This window comes from Talpa occidentalis, unplaced genomic scaffold (genome assembly GCF_014898055.3).
Source record: "Talpa occidentalis isolate TD23 unplaced genomic scaffold, MPIMG_talOcc4v2.1 talOcc4.10, whole genome shotgun sequence".
Taxonomy (NCBI): domain Eukaryota; kingdom Metazoa; phylum Chordata; class Mammalia; order Eulipotyphla; family Talpidae; genus Talpa; species Talpa occidentalis.
This window is the reverse complement of record NW_023600993.1, coordinates 23,593,504-23,612,923: the sequence shown is the minus strand read 5'-3', so window position 1 is coordinate 23,612,923 and position 19,420 is coordinate 23,593,504. Positions and strand designations below refer to the sequence as shown.

The 19,420-nt window shown below is 40.8% G+C and overlaps 1 protein-coding gene across 5 annotated transcripts in view; it reads left to right on the top strand.

Annotated features, from left to right (window-relative positions):
- Positions 1–19,420, top strand: part of OSBPL10 (oxysterol binding protein like 10) — a 232,954-nt gene that overhangs the window by 63,534 nt on the left and 150,000 nt on the right. For all 5 annotated transcript variants that reach the window (XM_054692912.1, XM_037525654.2, XM_037525666.2 and 2 more), the window contains exons 2-3: positions 11,435–11,610; positions 14,450–14,529. In XM_054692912.1, coding sequence (XP_054548887.1) covers positions 11,435–11,610; positions 14,450–14,529 — 256 coding nt within the window. The remainder of the gene's footprint in view (positions 1–11,434; positions 11,611–14,449; positions 14,530–19,420) is intronic.

Below are 19,420 nucleotides of genomic sequence, written 5' to 3'. Positions count from 1 at the left end.
TTCTGATCAGGGTGGATCGGGTTGCATGGAGGCTTTGGAGCATGTGTTGGAGGAACAGTTGAGATTTTAATCTTGTTTTGGGTGGCATTTTTGGTATGTTTGATTCTTTTAGGTTAGTTAATTAAATGCCAGGTAGAGCTAGGCAGTAAGTAGATTGCATTTTAGAATTTTTTAAAACAGGTTATCTAGTGCCCTTTATGGCAGACTGTTTGGAGTGTCCATATATCATTCTGGCTTATTCTTGCATTAGAACCTGGACTAATTGTCTGGCTGCCCTGGCTTTTCTCCCCAGCCCTGAGATCCGCTGACTGGGTGGCTATTATGCTCCTGCTGAGTGTTTTGGTTTCCTGCCAGTCTGGGAAGCTGGGGATCCCATGCTGGGGGAAGGTAATCAAGCAGTAAAGCTAAGACAGGGTATGAGAAGGTGGATTAAAGCGGGTGTGGAGGAAAGGGAGGGAGTGAGTGAGCCAGCTGCCTACAGTGGCCGGAAGAGGTGGAATGTGTGATCTCTCCCTGGTGAAACCCTTCAGCCCTCGGGAGAATTCTTTGAACAGTAATAGTTTGGCTATTCCTTTTTGTTTCCTCCTCCCTTTCCTTTCTCTTTTTGCTTCCAATCTAAGTATTACACATTTACTGGCCAGCATCCCCTCCCATGCCCACCTCCACACTCGCTTTTAGAAAATTCTTTCAAGTTGAGGTTCCTTGTTCTGAATTGGAAGACAGTATATTTCTATCTTTTGGAGAGAGGAGCATAGCTCAGTGTTCTGTTGCCAATCGACTGTGTGACTCTGGACAGTGAAAGACCCTCTCAGTACCTCAATTCCCTGGTCCTTAAAAAGCAGTAATAGTAGGTAGTGATGGAAGACAAGAATAGAAAAAAAGGAGGCACCACAAGATCAGAAACCTGGCTCACACAAGGAGGTGGGGGCAGAAGAGATTAGCATAAACGTAGACACAGTTGCAGAAACCAGTATCCTGAGGGCGGATGCCTATAAAGCATAACATCCAAGCAGGTATCAGACTGCTGTCTAGAGCACAGGCCCAAGGGTAGAGATACGGAGATTGAGCCCAACAGACCCCAAAGGTAAAGATATGGAGATTGAGCCCATTGTAGAATCTCTGGTCTCTTTCAAATTCTGTATAGTTATCCAAAATTAGCAACCAGCTGACAACTAACAGAAGACTATATCAGTGCAGTCTGCACTGGCTGGGGGCAGCACTCCTACTGCCCACCTGTGCCTGTGCAGGTGCCTCTTCTCACCAACTCTCTCCCTCTGCAGGGCAGCAGCTTTCTGCCTGCCCGTGACCTGTCAAGGCCACCCGCCTGCAACCAGGCAGGCCTCTTAGCAAACTTGTCCCTTCTAGGGGGCAGCTTTTCCTGTCCGCTTGTGTCTCTGCAAGTGTCTTTAACTGTTTTATCCCTCCCCTAATAAACCTGCCCTTTAAATATAACTAATATCTTTGTCTTGTGGAGAAACTCACCTGGGAAACTCGCTATGTGTCGCTGACACGGGAGCTCTGGGGAAACCTTTCCCAGAGCGAACCCGAGGACCCCGTACTCCAAACCCACATACTCCAAAAATGACAACAGATAGGATTAGGCAAGTCTGTCTGTCCTGCATCATTGCTTAACAGCACTTGTTTATTGGTAGACCTCATGCAACAGGTCCCCTGGTAGGCTGTACCATCTAGATTTGTTGTTAGCATGTACATTGTGATGCTGAGCTGCCCTGCCTGTTTTGGGTCTGAGAGAGGAGTAACAGAAGCTCTGATGCTTGCCTGTTCTCAGATGGGATAACCTGGGGGTGGGGTTGCACCTGGAGAGGGTGCCCTCAGGACTCAATTGAGTCTGGGTCACTTCCTTCTCTTTCCTTCCTCCCAAGGACTTGAGCTGAGTCTTGGTTAAATCTGCCTGGCAGTGACCTGGAAAAGCCAAGAAGGATTGGATAGGAGCTGGCTGGTCCATTTTACTTGTTCTAGTTGGTGACCCACCCAACTAAGGCACTACTTTGTTATGGCAGCCTTTCAAGCTGGCACTTTTGCTTATCTGGCAGTAGCAGTGACATGGGTGGCCCAATTCGAGGACTGTTCTGGAATCTGCCTCTCCTTTGTGGAGTCTTCCAGCCCCAGCCTGTCCCTGCAGATAGGAATCCAACCCCCTCTGCTTTCCACTCTACTACCTCACCTCCCTTTTCTGTGGAATCTCCCGAAATGGATTCTGAGGAGGGAGCCAGAAGATGTGCTGGTTCTTAACCTTGTACTGAATTGGAAAAAAGTGATTTACAAAGAAATAATACCATCCTTTGCATAAAATACAAGTAGTTTCCATTTTGTTAGCCCCTATGGAATATGGGGTCTTCAGCTTAGCACCTGGAACATTTGGTCCTCAAATGGTTATAATCTTTAACTATATCTTGGGGAATAATTATTATGTGAAGTTTGAAGAATGGTGCAGTAATTCTTTATCCTCTACAAAGTGTATTGGTGATCTATCATGTGAAGATCTAAATGGAGTCAGTATTTTGAAAGCTTTATGATCAATGGTGAGTTCTTCCTACTTTCATCTGTCCTACAATTCTTGGAGATTGAGTTTCTTGAAATTAATGTGGCATCGCTCTTGATTATCATAGGACATGTAAAACATACTAAGCATGGTTCCTAATGCTGTGTGTGTGTAATGGGGATATAGCGGTGACGTTGAGTTATTCTCAGCAATTAATTACTAAGTGCTTTCTGAAACATTAGATTTGTAGCTTTTAATATGGTAGTATGACTTCTGCATATCCATGTTACTTTCTCTGGGTTCTACATTATGGTTACCCCAAGTAATTGTTTTTTTTCAAGTATAATTAAATTTCCATCGAAAGTTTATTGCAGTTTGACAGAAATACATATTTTCCACAACTCAAATTCATTTTACTTAAGATAATATATAACATTCTTCCTATTTATTTTCCCTCACTACCATCCCTGTGGTCCCTTGTCTCTTTCCCTGCCCTTTTAATCTCAGAGCTCTCAGGATGTTTATGTCCAGTATCTCTTGAAAGTGTTTTACTTTGTCAAATTGTCTGTTACATGAATATTTGTTTTTAATTTTGTTGCTTTTCTGCATGTAATTTTTTGAAATTCCTTCCATTTTGTTGAAAATGGTTGCATTCCATCTTATGGCTGTGTAATATTCCATGGTATGTATATATCACATATTTTTAATCCACTCACCCACTGAAGGAGATTTAGACTGCTTCCACGTCCTAGCAACTGTCAATGCTGCTGCTGTAAATATTGCAGAACAAACAGTTTTTGTGTTGATGGTTTCATATTATGTTTATATAGACCCAAGAATAGAATTACTGTACCCCAAGTAATAGTAGCCACTTCATAGTTTTGTTCCTTTTTCTTATAGAAAGAGTCACCTCTCTTTTCAGAAGACCTGAGAAAGCTTGTTGAGGGCAGGAACTGTGGCCTGTTTATCAGTGTATCCTTTTACTATACAGTAGGATTGCTAATTTATGGCAGTAGGAAGCTTTAAAGTCCATTTTTTAAAGGCGTTCATCCTGGCATAGGAAGACAAGTCAAACAATTGGTGATCAGGAATTGTGTTCTGCTTTGATTAATGGATCTGCATGAAAGTGGTATCAACCACTGATGTTCAAATTTGGCTGTAATTAAAATCACCCGGGGAGCCTGGAAACCTACCAATGTGTGGGTCTCACCCCATAGGATTCTGATTTAATTGGCCTAAGTATATGCTGGGGAGTGGGAGTTGTAAAAAGTCTTCAGATGTATTAGTCTGCTTGGACTGCTATAATAAGATACCACATACTTGGTGACTTACAATAGAAATTTATTTCTTGAAATCCTGGAGATTGGAAAGTCTTAAGTTGCTAGCAGAGTAGGTTTAATTCTGAGACTTGTCTTGTGGATGGCTGTCATCTTGCTGTGTGTATACACAGAGCTCTTACTATTTCTTATGAGGACACTACTAATGGATCAGTACCCCACCTCTGTGACCTCATTTAACCTTCACTTCTTCCTCATAGGCCTCGCCTCTGAATAGTCATGTTGGGAACTAGGGTTTAAACATAGGAACTTCACATGCAATTTGCAGCAACATGGATGGCGCTGGAAGGGATCATGCTCAGCGAAATAAGCCAGAAAGAAAAAGAAAAATACCGGATGGTCTCACTCATAGCAGGAATCTAGAAAACTTAAATAAGGGACCAGGAAAAAGAATAACTATAAGAAAGAAAATATCAAAATCAACAAATAATTATGAACAAGAGACACTCTATGGGGGGTGGGGGGCGGGGAAAGGAGGGCTTGGGGTAAAAATAAGGGGGTTGTAATTGTATGGGGAATATAAAAATAAAAAAAATTTAAATTAAACATAGGAACTTGGTGAGGGGTGGGGAGGAGACAAAATTCATTTTATGACACCAAGTGGTTCTAATATGCAGCTGTTATTTTGTGTCACATCTTAGAATCTTGGAAATGAGAATTGCTGTTCAGGACTGTTTGGGGGACTCTACAGATTTTAGAGGCCCCAGCTCCCTATAACTTTGTGCTTCTCCATGCTTTGGGTATGAGTATGTCCTTGAAGTCAAAGAGGAATATTAGAATTTCAGCCACCACATCCATCTTCCAAAAGAGCAGGAAGAGGAAGAGAAGAAATCTAATCGTCACTGTTCCTGACCACATCTAGCTGAAAGCAAGGTTGGGAAATGTATTCTGTTGTAGTGTGTCTCACCCGGCAAAAAACTGGAGTTCTCTTATTTGCGAGAGAAGAGAACATGGATATTTCCTGGGTAGTCAGCTGTCTCTGCCACAGCTGATTCAGACCATGCTAGTGCCACAGCTGAGGTTGCAGATCCTGGCCAAACCCAGTCATCTTGCCACTGTTCTGGGGAAAGTGGTCCCTGATGATGATTGGGAAACAGCTGATGGACTAGGGCAGTAAATGTTTGGAAGATAGAAGAAGCTCTTTTCCTGTCTCTTGGCTTGCTGCATGAACAAAAACAGATTTTCTGGACAACAGTCATGAGAGCCTATGGGTTTTGAAATGAATGGATCAGTTTACGGTCACAGCTAGAGCATATTTTCAGCACTTACCTTACTGACATTTTTATTAGCATTTGACACAACTGATCATGCTCCCCTTAAACATTCTCTTTCAGGCATCGAGGTCTTCCTTCTAACTTTCTGCCTCGTTTTCTGTCTTACTGTTTAGAACTGGGATTCCTCAAGGCAGGTCTGAGGTCTGCCTCTCCCTGCCTTCTCTTCTATATTCTTTCCATGCATCTCTCCTCCATGCCTTGGGCCTCCATGGTTACTTATTATGGATGAGTTCAAACCTCATATCTCTTGCTCACACTTCCTCTGGTCTCTAGATCCACTCATCCAATTTTCAGCTGCACAATTTTCGAGCTATCAAGTGCGGCATTCCCTAAACTGCATTCCCAGGCCATCATTAAATCTTCTCAGTTGCTCCCTTGCCATAACTCTGCCTCCTCCACCCTGCTCTATACTATTGCCAGATTTTTTTTTTAATTTAAAAGTGACTTAAAAAATTAATAAAAACATGCCTTTGTTAAGACATAATTTGCCCACCATAAAATCTGCCCAGTGCAGAGGTACAGTTCAATTATCTGTAGTAAATTTAGTAATTGTACAACTATATCAGTCCAATTTGAAAACACTTCTACCATAAAAATAGATCTCTCTAGCCAGTTTGTAGTTAGTTTTGCTTTCCCTCCATAGTCCTAGAGAGCCCCTCATCTGCTTTTTATTTATTTCTGGAATTCCCCTTTCTGGACATATCATATAAGCAAAATCATAATTCCCTTCCCGGACATTTCATAGAAGTTAAATCATAGTTACTTGTTTGCATTTGACTTCTTTGACTTAGCATACTATTTATCCATGTTACAGCATATATCACTGTTTTGTTTTTTAGTATTTATTGTATGATTCTATCACATTATATGTTTGCTTAAAAGTTTATAGACATTTTGTCCTCAAGAACTCCCTAGTTAGGTCACCTTCTTTGACCAGGAGACACCATAGCTATAGGCTGCATTTATTTTAGTGAATATTTTATTGTCTATTGGTGTCAAATATCCACCCCGCCATCAGAGCAGACAACAATCCCCTACTCTATCCTACCTCCCTCCTGTATATTCCACAGTGCCTAGAACATTGTAGCTACCCAGGGGAAAATATTTAAGGAAATCAGTAAATTCTTGCCAATAAAACCTATTTTTAGAACTAGAGATAATTCTTCAAAAAGTTAGACTTGGGTAGATTCTTTTTAACCTCTAAATGAGTAAATGTATCCATAGTGCTTTCTTCATTTATGTCCCAGAACCTGTGTAGAGCTGACCACATTGAGAACCAGATGTGAGTCCTCTTCAAATTGTATTTCCATGGCACCTCTCAAAAAGAACAAGTACAGGCTCTTGTTTTAAGGGCTGTCCTGTTGGCGTTATAGTCCATTAGCTAAACTGCTGATGCGATGCAATGAGAGCATCAGCACTGGATGTAATTTCCTGACTGCATTTAGAAATGTGGTGTGTGCTTTTGGAAGCTCTTGTATAACCACACAGACCTTCAAAAACAGTGATGGTGGAATGCTCTGCTAAAGAGAATTAGCCAATTTCATGCATTTTTGGACTTGGACATCAAGACTTAGAGTGGATGAGTACCTTGGCCAAGATCACAGAAATAAAAGCCAGTGGTTGTCAGAGTGTGGTCCCACTAGCACTGTCTGCATCACCTGGGAAATTGTTAGAAATTCAAAATCTCCGGACCTTCTGACAGACTATGGGGGAGGGGCCTAGGAAGCTGTGCTTGAACAAGCTTCCAGGTCGTTCTTATGTAGAAGTGTTCCCTCACCCCTCCGTGTTTTTATGAATTTTTTTCCCCTACATCCTTGTAGTCCCCATAGCTCTCCCACCACCACTATAGTCTCTTCTATTCTTCCCTCCCCTGTTTTGACCCCTCTTGCCCCCACCTCCCTTGCTGTATGCCTCAGATCTGTGGTCAGCTTTCTTATGCAGAAATTTGAAAAGTTCTTATCTAGGCCACAGTTAGATCTCTTACTACCAATCCACTCCTCTTTGTTGTGTCCTCTCTATGCTACGATGCTTCTAGGGGAAAATAAAGAACACTTTGAATGCAGGGACAGTGCCCCTTAGGACTTCACTCGGTTATTTCGGTGGAAACCTGAGGCTGGGGGCCCATTTATGACCTGAATTGTTGCTTTTTTGCTCCACATGCTAGCTCCATCTCTCTCCATCTACGTGGGTGCTAGGCCAGGGATGCTTTCTCATCATTACTCTGGGGATTTAGCCAATGTCAGAATGTCTTTTTTTGTGTGAGTTGTTATGTATGTTTATAGTACAAAGCAGAGGCCTAAATCAATCACAGAGGTCTCCAGGTAAATTCCTACCTTGTCAGTGAAAATGTGAACAGTGAGCATTAAGACTGATGGGGTACAGAGTAGGCTGCCCCCAAATGGGCCACTTTGACATATTGATTCTTTTGAACTAACATTACTTAAGAAACAGCCAGTGCAAAAAGAACACTGTAGTACTCCATTGTCCTTGAAAGTAGTGATGAATTTCTCATGTGAGAAAAATACCTTAATTGTAACAGGATAGAAGGCGTCTTTATCACCAGAGATAGGGAATTTAGGGCTATGTAAACAGTTTCTCCTTTTTTCTTTTATTGTCTCAATTCTCCTTTGTCTAAAAAGAACATACAAAAGCAAATGCTCTGATCATTCTGGCATCTCATATCTGTGGAATGTCCATATGTATGATGTTAAATTTTTCTCTGCTGTTGATCTCTTTTATGTCAATATTATTAGACCAGCCAAAGAACCTGGAAGGGGATATAGAAAGAAGTTTTGTCTCTCCTACAGCTCCCTGCAAGAAGGCCCGTCAGCCTGGGGCCACCCTCAGCCAGGAGGACTTGTTCCCCAGTCCTCTGTTGCTTGGGGAAAATAGCTTGGGTCAGCAGGTACCTCAGTGGCTATGGCCCTGGTGTCTGGTGTGGGGACAAGGGCTGGGCCTCACAGGGTCAGAGTCTTGCATCTCTCCAGAATAACATGTGCGAAAAAGGAGTCTTTGTCAGGATTACCCTGTCTTGCAAACTTCCGGTCAGCATTAATGGACTTTTCCAACACACTGACCCCTTCTGTATCCTTTCCTTTTATATCTGCTCCAACCTGGAGCCTGGCTGTTGGTGGCTGGTGTGCTCCATGCCACCCTCTTCCAGTTCTCTCAAAGTGAAGATTTATGCTTTTCAACTTTCAGATACTAGAGTTGAATCTTCATGAAGCTGTCAGGCAGATAGGGGGAGAAGTCCACTTAAAAGGTTACAGATGTGAAGGAATAAGCCCCGGAGATGCAAGACTTGGAGAGCAGTGATAGGTAAGGGTGGCAGCTCTGTGTATATGCGGTATGGATGTAAGAGTGTGTGCACGTGGTGTGACTGCATGTGGATGAGTGAGGAAACTGACTGGAAGTTTAAAAATGTGGATGTGAGTATATGAGCATGACCGTGTCTGAGTGTGTATGCAGGTGTGACTGTATGTGAGTGCAGGTGTGAGTACACGTGTGAGTATGTGAATGTATGTGCGCACTTCTGTGCTTTCTAAAGCAGTGGGGTTTGCTTGAAGGATAGTATTAGGTGATGATTTGTCCTCAGCCCTCTAAGGAAGGAAGGGACCTGCCCCTTTGCATAATTGCCAATTTTGGAATTGGGCAAGGGTGCCCCCAAGAAGCTGGCTTGATACGAAGATGCTTTCTTTATGGGTCCATATGCTTTCTCCTGTCATTCTTTTATCTTCCTAGGACATTCTTTGGTTTGCTAACATAAAAAATAAAATATGCTATCTCTGTATATAATTAAGTCCACCTACACATCAGTCAAATTGCATACTAAAACTCAGGCATTAAAATAAAACCTAGGAATTAGGTTTGTCTTATTTCTCTAGAAGGAAAGACCTTTAAGAATGTTTCTGGATTTTATCTAGCAATTTCACTTGGTGTAATGAAGCCTAATCCAGAGATATGGTTAACTTTCCTATTGCGAATGAAAGCTGTGACTTTCAGATAGAGCTGCAACTCCTAACAGGAGCACCTGACAGAGCCGTGACCCTGCAGGAGACCAAATGTAATTTCTTTCCTCCCAGGGCCTGTGACCAACAGGAATTGCTCTTCTTGATGCCATGCGGACAGCAGTAACCTGTATGTGACTCAGACTAACTTAAGTTTCAAAAATCAAACTGAAGGGATATTTAGTCTGTCATAGTTTAAAATCAGATATTCTGCCATCAGTCCCCTCTAAATACAAAAGAATTTTTAACCATCTTTAGAAAACAGGTGCATTTTTGATGACCTTCCTTAATGCACACGAATCAAACTTGTGCATTTGCATTTAAGCAATTTTAGGAAGCTGTGGAAATGTTTTTTTTTTCCCTTCTAAGGCAGGAGGTTAGAATTAAGATGTCATTTTGCAATAGGTAATGTGAAAAATCATGTGTCCCCATAGCCTGCATAATGTGACATCAATTGGTTATTCTGTCATCCTTATGGGGGAAGAAATCCAGAATTCATTTCTTTGTAGTAGCTTCAGAATAATGTCCTTTGGAAATACATGGTTAGTTGTCTGAACAGAATGTGTTGGGGCAGCTGCCTCTAGGATTGATGAAGGCTCGTAGATTTTTTTTAATCGATAAATTGATAGGAGCATTAAGATGAAGATTATCCACCCACCCCATATACACCTTGAAAAAAAATTTGGCTACTTCCTGTGTAAAGTGGCATGTTATTATTGGGGGGGAGGGGGCGGATTGCTGCAGCTCTTCCTGGCCTGGGGGCCACACCAGGTGCTGTACTTGGGGTCAAGTTTCCTACTCTGCACTTGGAAGGATAATTGCTCTTAGTGCTCCTACTGCCAGGAGTAGCATCTGGACATCTGCGGTCACAGTGACATTAAATATAGGTCAAGTTAAAAACATCTGCTCCTAAAGAGAAGCCTGGATCAGCACTGAAATAATTTGACTGCTGTTAGCTCAGACAGTCCTGGTACTGAAGCAGTTTGGTTTTACCCCACATCAAGGAGTAGATGTGGAAATAGAAACTTAAAAAATTCTTGTGACTCTGCTAATCTAATGTCAGATGCTGTAACAGATCCTGATCAGCTGCCTCATTAAACTGGTGTCCTCATTCATGTTGCTGCCTGATGTGAGCGTGCTTTAGGTGCTGAGGGATGCCAGACTCCTTCCCTCTTGTCTTTGCCATGCCTGGGTGGGGTCCCGAAGCTGCCTTGCTGGTTGACATCCCTCCTAACCTGTGTGGTGGTGGAGGGGGGAGTGAGAGAGAGTGGGGTTCTGTCTCTGTTAGAGGCCGGACCTGTGTTATTTCTGCTCTCATTCTGTTTGACTAAAGCTCAGTCAAATGGCCATACCCTAACTGCAGGGAAATCTGAGAATGTATTTTGACTGTGTCCCCTGGAAGAGGAAGGAAAGAATTTGGTGATGAGGTCCTAGTTTAAGCCAATGTCTCTCAAACTTGAGCGGCATCAGAGTTACCTGGAAGCTTAATACAGCACAGCTACCTGGGCTCTTATCGCAGTGTTTCTAGTTCTGCAGTATTTCTGATTCTGGGGTGCGGCCCAAGAATTTATATTTCAAGTAACCTTTTAGGTGATGTTGGTTCTGCTGGGCTAGGGACCACACTGAGATACATGCTAGTCATGAAAATGGAGGTATATCTTTGATATAGTGACTGAAGAGCTATAAGGAAGAAGAGGGCGATGGCCTTAGCTGGCCACTTGGATTGTTAAAAAGAAAAGTGGAAAATATTAGAGGAATTGGAGTTTTGGAGGATTGAGGCATCAGATGAGATGGGGGCACCTGGCTCTGCAGGAGGAGGAGGTTGGGCATCTCCCTGCCAGGCTGTCAGCTCCTGTAGCTCTCTTGCAGCAGGAGGGATGGCAACTAAAGTACCCAAGCGTAGGCACGGGTGAGGTGACATGGAGCAGTGACAAGGGGGATGTTTTGTGAGAATCTGAGGAGAGATGTTCGATGGTGGAGTAAACCAAACCTGTAGCAGTTATTCTGTCATCTGAGGTTTACTGTGGTATCTAGGCATCAGGTGAAGTGGTGGGCATTGTACCAAATCCTGATGGACCTGGCCCTCACTTGAAGTGGCCTGATTCTAGGTCCATTCTGACTTAAAGACTCAAGTCCTCGCTCCCTCTTTGGGTGGTCAAAGGGGGGCTGACTTCCCTGGGGTTCCTGAGAGGGACTTGATTTCTCACTCCCTGTATTTGAAGCCTCCAGGGCAAAGATTCCTTTGCTTGATTTCTTCTTTGCTATGAGGAATGGGCTGGGGAAAAATTGATGCAATGTGGTTTCTTTGCACAGGTACTTCGTGCTGGATTTTGACGCTGGCATCCTGCAGTATTTCGTGAATGAGCAAAGCAAACACCAGAAGCCTCGAGGAGCCCTGTCTTTATCAGGAGCTATTGTGTCTCTGAGCGATGAGGCTCCCCACATGCTGGTCGTATACGCTGCTAGTGGAGAGATGTATAAACTGAGAGGTACGTGCTTCTGCTAATTTTTCAGACCGGTCCTGTGGGCTACACACATGGTTACTATGGTGACAACTGGGAGGGAATTTAATCACCTTTATCAGTTTGCTGTATTGGAGGGCTCTGCTGACTGACAGTTGTTGCCTCTCTTACCCCTGGGGTGGGAACATGAAACTGAGATTAGGAATTACTTGTCCTAATTTACTGAGGAATTAAGGAGAAAGGAAAGGTGAGTGATTGCAAAGCCCACTGAGCCTTAGGAATTCTGAAGATTTTTAATATTCACTCAGTATGTGTTTTCTTTAACCTTATAGTCAAATTTGAATGTTCACTATAGTGCCCTGTGGGGCTGTGCTATAAGGACAAAGCAAACCTTTTAAGGATCATGGTGCTCTCCCTCCCTCACCCTGGTTTCTCTAGGTCCATCTGCTAGTGAAGGACCCCATCATTTACATTTTATTTAATCTGTTGGAGTATTAAAGGCTGCTGAGAAGCCAACCAGTGTTAATTTCATTTTGTATGTTTTTCCCTTTCTCTTTGCTTCTGGACCACTTGGGTCACTCAGCCTGCTTCCTTGTTGGTGCAGACAGCTCTCAGGGGAGCCTAGCATTTAACCATAACTGTAGCCCCCTGCCCCAACCACAAGGCACATCGATCACACACGTTTTCAGAAATGTCAGACTTGACAGCGGATATCTAATTTGATCATTGGCCCATTCTCCCAGGGTTTTGTTATAGTTGTATTGTGATATTTCCTCTGTCAATTTTCTTCTAATGAAATCACAAAATAACAAAAATTTAAACACATTTAGCAGTACACACGCGTGTGCACGCACACACATACAGAGACCATGTTAAGGCTTGAGGAAAGGTAGCCTGTATTAAGTTTTGGGGGTGGCTGATAATTCTGCCCACTTCCATGTAAGTGGTGAGTACAAAGGGAAGTTGCTCTAGGCCTCATGGAACTGACCAAGATAGGTCACACCTCTGTCCAATTTGTACTACTCTATCTCGAAGTTTTACTACCAGAAGATGGAATAAACTGATGTTTCTGTATTACGCACATACAGGTTGTATTTCAGAGTCTATAAAACAATCCAAAGCCCTATGAAATAAAAATGCCTATAGATAAGTTTTTCAGTTTTGGGGAAATGTGCTAAGATTCATGTTCTTTTAGGTTCATGTAGTATGCACTCCAGCCGGCTAGATTTATATGGTCCTTGGTTTCACTTTGCTGTTTATTGCTTAATAAATTGTCAGAGCAGAAACAATAGCAGGTGAAAAACTTAATGCCCCACCCTCCCCCAGTCTGTGGTTTATAAAATGACACAAAGCCATACAGAAGTAAAATCCAGTGCATTTCACAGTTGAGCCATTTCATTTGCTTTTGAATTGCTAGTATTAAACGTCAGGTTTTTTTTTTTTTTTTTTAGGGTAGTTTTAAAAGCAAATGTAAAATTGTATTGCTGTCAGCTATAGGAAAAAGTAGGATAGATATCTGCATCTTTAGAGCTGGTGTTGGTTCTTCTCACAGGACCTGGTGTGAATTTTCACGTTTCACATTTCCCCTACATGGAGAGTTGAATCTTGGTGCCCTTAGGGGCACAATTTTGGGGGAGGTTTTCTATGCTGAGCCTTGGGATATGGCCACAAATTGGCAATTTTCAAGTTCACCTGGTCACTAAGGAAAAAATTCACCTGGTCTTAGACTGTCTGGTGCTCGAAGTTCTTCTTAAAGTTTAAGTTGAGGTTTATTGAAAGACAATTATGCCCATTTTTTATGAACAATTAAAATTTCCAGAAGGCCCCACACCTCCCTGGTGGCGCAGGGGTTAAGACACAACCTATAAAGCTGTCCGCAGCCATTGCAGCACAAGTTCGATCCCTGGCCAGGGAGATAGCCATATAACACAGCAGACCTCTTCTGACTTGCCCCCTGCTCCCCTCGGAAGTGTATTTCAGTCAGTCTGCCTGTTCTGGTTCCCACTCTGTCTCTGGTGAATCCTCTCACGGCCCAGACCTCTGGCCTGTACTCCAGTTCTTGTATGTATAAATAAATAAATCTGTAAAAAAATATTAAAAAAGTTTCCAGAGGGAATCATGGTTTTCTACATAGTCAATATTTAATGCACTTAATATTATATTAAAATATTTATGCAAGTTAATTATGCAATTCAATTGATTAAATTTTATTAGAGCCTGTTACTTTTCTGAATTATTTTAAGAAAATAATTTTATGTTTGAGAAATGGGAGTAGAGAAGGAAGATAATGACTGCAGTTGATAAAGACTCTTTGGGGGAAATTTGAGCATCTCTAAGGGCAGCATTTGGCATCTTGTTCTATCCGATCATAATATGAATCTTTGAACACAGAATAACATGACACTTCACCTGAATGCTTCCTTTGTAGATGCTACTAATGCCACAGTCCTACTCCAGCCGATAACAAAAGGTTCTGAAAACTGCTTTGATTCTCATATTAGTCTCATATTAGGCACTTTGAAAAATAATCGTTTTCCCTTCTCTGCTGCCTTTTTATAAAAGTAAAAATGACTGTTTTTATAGGAGGTTGAAAGGCAAAATTTTAACATTTTCTGAATACATACATTTCAGAATACATTTTTAATGTGGTTTAAGAAGAATTTTCTGTCCTGATTTGACACACACACACACACACACACACGTAAGTACAGGCTACTTGAGAATATTATAAGGGTCATTTGCATTTCCCTGTTTTCGCTCTTTACACCTTACTCCTGCTCCCCCCCCTCCGCCCCACTTAGGTGGGTGTAGTAATAAGTTGGATGTGTTTGGGAACAATTTTTGCTAGTGTTTTTCTCTATTTTAGCTGCTGATGCAAAAGAGAGACAGTTTTGGGTGACTCAGCTTCGAGCTTGTGCCAAATACCACATGGAAACGAATTCTAAGGTAAGTAACCCCCGGGGAAGCCTGGAGGCACTGGGATAACTGGCTGTCTGCTCTTCTGCCCAGTTACCTGTTTCTTTAGGGAAGCTGGGTTTCACATACGTTCTTAAGTTTTATCCACCATAATGGAATTCATACTTGTCTGGTGGCATTTAAATTTAAAGCCAAGAGAAAAGTAATAGAATTTGCTCATCGTTAGAATGAAGAAGCATGTATTCACTTTATTCGAACTGATTCTGGAAGGATTTCTTTGCTTTATGAGTTGTCAGTTTAGGCAGCTGTTAATTGGTCTATTGATGATTTCATTGTGGAGGCAGAGTAGTCAGATTTGCTGTTCACAAAGGCTTGTGGTTGGCACTGATCCTTAAATAAAACCTGGATCCCAAATTCACTTTGTATTCGGCAAGGAGCTTTTGCAGTCTGAGTGGAGTGAGTGATAATGTTCTTGGGTAATTTAGCATCCACATAGGAATTAATTTCTCAGTATTCAGTCTGAGATCTTGGATGAGATGTGTGGGGGTAGGGTATAGACATTTTCATTTATTATTTGGAGGGTTTTCTATCATTAAAGTATAGGAAGTAACTGTAAAATTTATTCAGGGCAATTAATATTTGTTAATGTTCAAAGGACTACCTTTTTATATCATTCCTGCAAATTTAGTTACTCTCTCTGGTTGCTGTTTTTACCTGTATTCCATGTGTTTGATAGAAAGACCCACACTTAAATTTCTGACACTGCCATTTACTATAACCTGCCTGCTGTCTTGCTCAGGGTTGTAGAAACTGCCTTGCTTAGTTAAATTTCCTGTCCTGCCACCAAATGCAACCTGAAATGATTTCCTCACAATGATTTGTTTATTGCTTTTTTTCCCTAGAGATAATTTCTTTCCCATGACTTGCTTAATATAGTCACTTTCATTGTAATGCTCCCCTTGATTTGCCCAGAACAGAATCTGGGTGACTGAAGGTATGAGCCTACTTCTAAAGCTTTCTCCTCTGTGGTCTCCTTTATTTTCCAGGAATTGTAGTAGCAGTTCCAGACATTTAATCAGTATTCTATAAGCACCTAAGATAGTATACGTTTGTGTGTGTCTGTATATGTGCATGTATGCGTATATAAAAATATGTAACTATTTAATATATATCCCTTTACTCTTCATAATACAGCAGAAGTGGATAAAATGAAAAGGACATCTAGTCCCCATATTTTCTCATTAGAGATAATTGCTCCTAACTGATCTTGTCTGTCATTTTGGTAAGTTTAGTCTTGGTAGAATGTAATATGGATATATCTGTATATCTACACCTATTTTTTAAACAAATGGGACCATTTAATGCATATTTTCCCTTTTTTGGGTTTTTTTTACTTACTAATTTGTTTTGAAGTTCTTCCCCTATTAGATACAGGGATCGACTACACTCTTTTAGGGTGACTCACTGTTATTCTGAGGAATGAATGTCTGTGCTTTATAAGTCCTCTACTGGTGGACATTTGGATTGCATGATCTATAATGAACACATCTGTTCATATATCTTTGTGCCTCGAGGTGTATATATGTGAATTTATACCAGTGGAAAGACAGGTCATAGAGTATGTCTTTAAATTTTCATAGACAGGCCTTAAAAAAAATTTTTCATAGAGGCCCAATTGTCTTCTGAAAAGTTGCCCAAATTGTACTCCCACAAACACTACATATAAAGGTGCTTCCCCTATCACTGGCCATGGCTCTTATTAACATTCAGTGTTTGACAGTCTCATGGAGAAAAATAACCCCATAATTTTTATTTTCACTTTTAAAGTCATGACTGGGGCTGAGTATATTTTCATTTGTTTATTGGCCACTTGTATTTCTTTCATGTCATCAGCCCGTTTATATGCTTCTCCCATTTTTCTATTGAGATCATCTTTTTTTTTTTGACATGCGCGGTAAGTGTATTAAATATATTTGTCCTTTGCCTGTAATTTGTACTCTGGATATTTTCTCCTAATAGGTTATTTATATTCTGATTTTGAACACATTGCTATGTAGTTCAATTTATGAATATATTCGTTTTTGGTTTATATGCTCTGTAGACAGGTTTTCTCTGTGCCAAAATATGAAAACACTCTTTAGAGTTTCTTCCAGTGAGTTGAATAATGTTTAAATATTGATTCATCTGGAGTTTATTTTGGGAGTGAGAATTGAGGGAGTGAAACCAAAAGTTGAAGTGCACTGGTGTTTTGATGAATCACCAGAGACAAGGGAAGGTAAAGACTTCATAATGTAGTAAAAATGAGGAGAACTTGAAGGAAAATTTGACTTCCTGAAATATTTGCTTGTTGGTTTTAAGAACATGATCTTTTAATATTATTATCAAAATAAATAAATTTGAAGCGAGGACCTGTTGGATTACTTACTTGGGAAGTGGAGGTGAGTGCTTTCCTCACTTGCTTATAGCATACCTACCATGATCAATTAGAGAATAATATTTTTTTTTAAAGATTTAGTTATTTATACAAGCACTGGGTACAGTCAGAAGCACGAGAGGGTGAGAGAATTCACCAGAGCCAGAGCGGGGAGCAGAACAGGCAGAAGGACGAAGTACACTGCTGAGGGGAGCAGCAGGTGGCAGGAGAGTTCTGCGTGCCATGCGGGACCCTCCTCCGGAGGCCGGGGAGCAGCTGGGGATTGAACAGGCGCTGCAGAGGCTGCGGGCAGCTTCGCAACCCAGCACTCAAACCCTGAGCCACAGGGGAGGCCCGAGAATAATAATTTTTAAATTGTGAACATATAATATTTAGCAGAAGCATTTTTTTTACTTTTATTTTTTCACATGTCCCGATCTTTTTCTTTTTTTTCTTTTAACATTTATCATTTAAAATTTTTTTAAAACAATATTTGCTTCCCCCACCCCCTCAGATTGAGTCCCCATAGAATTTCCTTCCACAAGGCACCCGTGCACCATCACCACAGTCCCCTGTGCTCCTCCCTCCCTCCCTCTGATCCCTCTCCCTCCTCCTCCCCTGCAGGATGTCTCTGGTTTATAATTGTCTGTTTTTGCTTTGTTGTGTTTTGTACTGTTATTTTTTTTTTACACTGATGTCTTATTTGGTTCCCCTGTATTCCTGTTATAAGTGAAACCATCCAATATTTTTCTTTTTCCTTCTGGCTTATTTCACTGAGCATAATTCCTAGCAGAAGCATTTTGAAGTACTAAAGTTGCTTAGGCAGAAATTAGTAGTGAAAATGAAGTTAGACTTAAGTGAATATAAACTTGGCATCCAGTTAATTGTTGGATGGCTGTTTAATTTGCATCATGGTCATTAGGAATTAGAAGCTCTGTCCTCTCTTTACTGAGTTCTTTTTCACTCTTTCTCAGCAAGTCAGATCCCTTTCCAGTGGATTGTAGAGAATAGTCTACCTACAGATGCTTACAATTTAACTTTTTAAAAACTTTTTATTTTTTACTGATCATGTTCGTTTAGAACATTGGGCATGTTTTAAGGTTATGGGCTCAGACCTCTTCAAAAGTATGTTGCTACACCATAACCATCTCCAACAATTATCCTTCATGTTTCATTTGGTCCTTTCCACCCTTTGCTTCCACAGTGCTCCCACTCTGGTAGCTTCAGTTCTGCAGTCAGATTCCAAGCTTTTGGTTTAGTTTAATTTTGTCTGTCCCTTCATATTTCATATGAATGAAATCATTTGATATTTGCCTTTTGTCTTCTGACTTACTTTAGTTAGTATAGTCCCCTTGAGTTCCATCCACATTGTTGCAGATGGCAAGATTTCATCTTGTAATAGCTGAGTGGTATTCCACTGACATCTTTATACAGTCATCTGTTGTTGGTCACTTAGGTTGTTTCCACAACTTGGCTATTGTAAATAATGCTGCAAAAAACATATGTCTCCCCTTTGAACAGGTGTTCATTTCCCCCAAAGAAATACACAGATTCATTGCAATTCCTATCAAAATTTCAATGTCATTCTTCAAAGAAATAGAGTAAAGCTGAAATTTATATGTAACCACAAAGACCCTGAGTAGCCAAAGCAATTCTGACTGAGAGTGGAGTCTTTACTTTCCCAGACTTCAAACCAAACTACAAAGCTATAGTAATTAAAGCAGTATATACCAGGATAAAAGTACATGCACAAATAAATGGAATAAAAACTTAATTCATGTGTTCCCTGTAACAAATATTAGGCTGATGAAATGGTGTTATCATTTAAACTGCAGAATAATCAGTTTCTGGAGTTGCAAATGGCTTTAAAGACCTAGATTCATCTCAGTCAGTTCCTATCCAGAAGTGAAAAAAAAAATGAAGAAAAAATTGTTTCCAGAGACACCTTTTATTCAATGTAAAGACCTACTTTCTATTCAGAGATTATATTGCTTTACTTTTGGAGTTAAAATAATTTTTTTAATTGTGGAAGATGGTAGAGTATTACTTGAAATTGTCTTTTTAAAAAATATTCAGGTTTATCAAGGTATAGTTACATAAAGTAAAAGGAATGAGTTTTAAGTGTAAAGCTCATTTTTTTGCTTTTTTAAATTGGAAGACCACTGTAACATATAATGCACATGTGTGTCATTAAAAATCAACATTGGGATGGGAAGAGAGGCTGGAGGAGGCCCAATGGACTGTTGTGGGACCTTTGGTGCTCTGGTGGTGGGGTGGTGAACCAAAACACATCCAAAGAGGTGTAAACCTACACTGGCCAAACCCATGCAGTGTTCTAAACTAATGTAACACAACAAAGATTTTTTTAATATAGAAAAAAGGAAACTGACATGTGTATATATATACTTTACTAACTTCATCGCTGAAAGTTTAATTCTATCCTTCACTATTGTCCTCTTTGTCCCAATTTACCCACCCTGTAATTAGTCGGGCATTTGAAATAGTTTA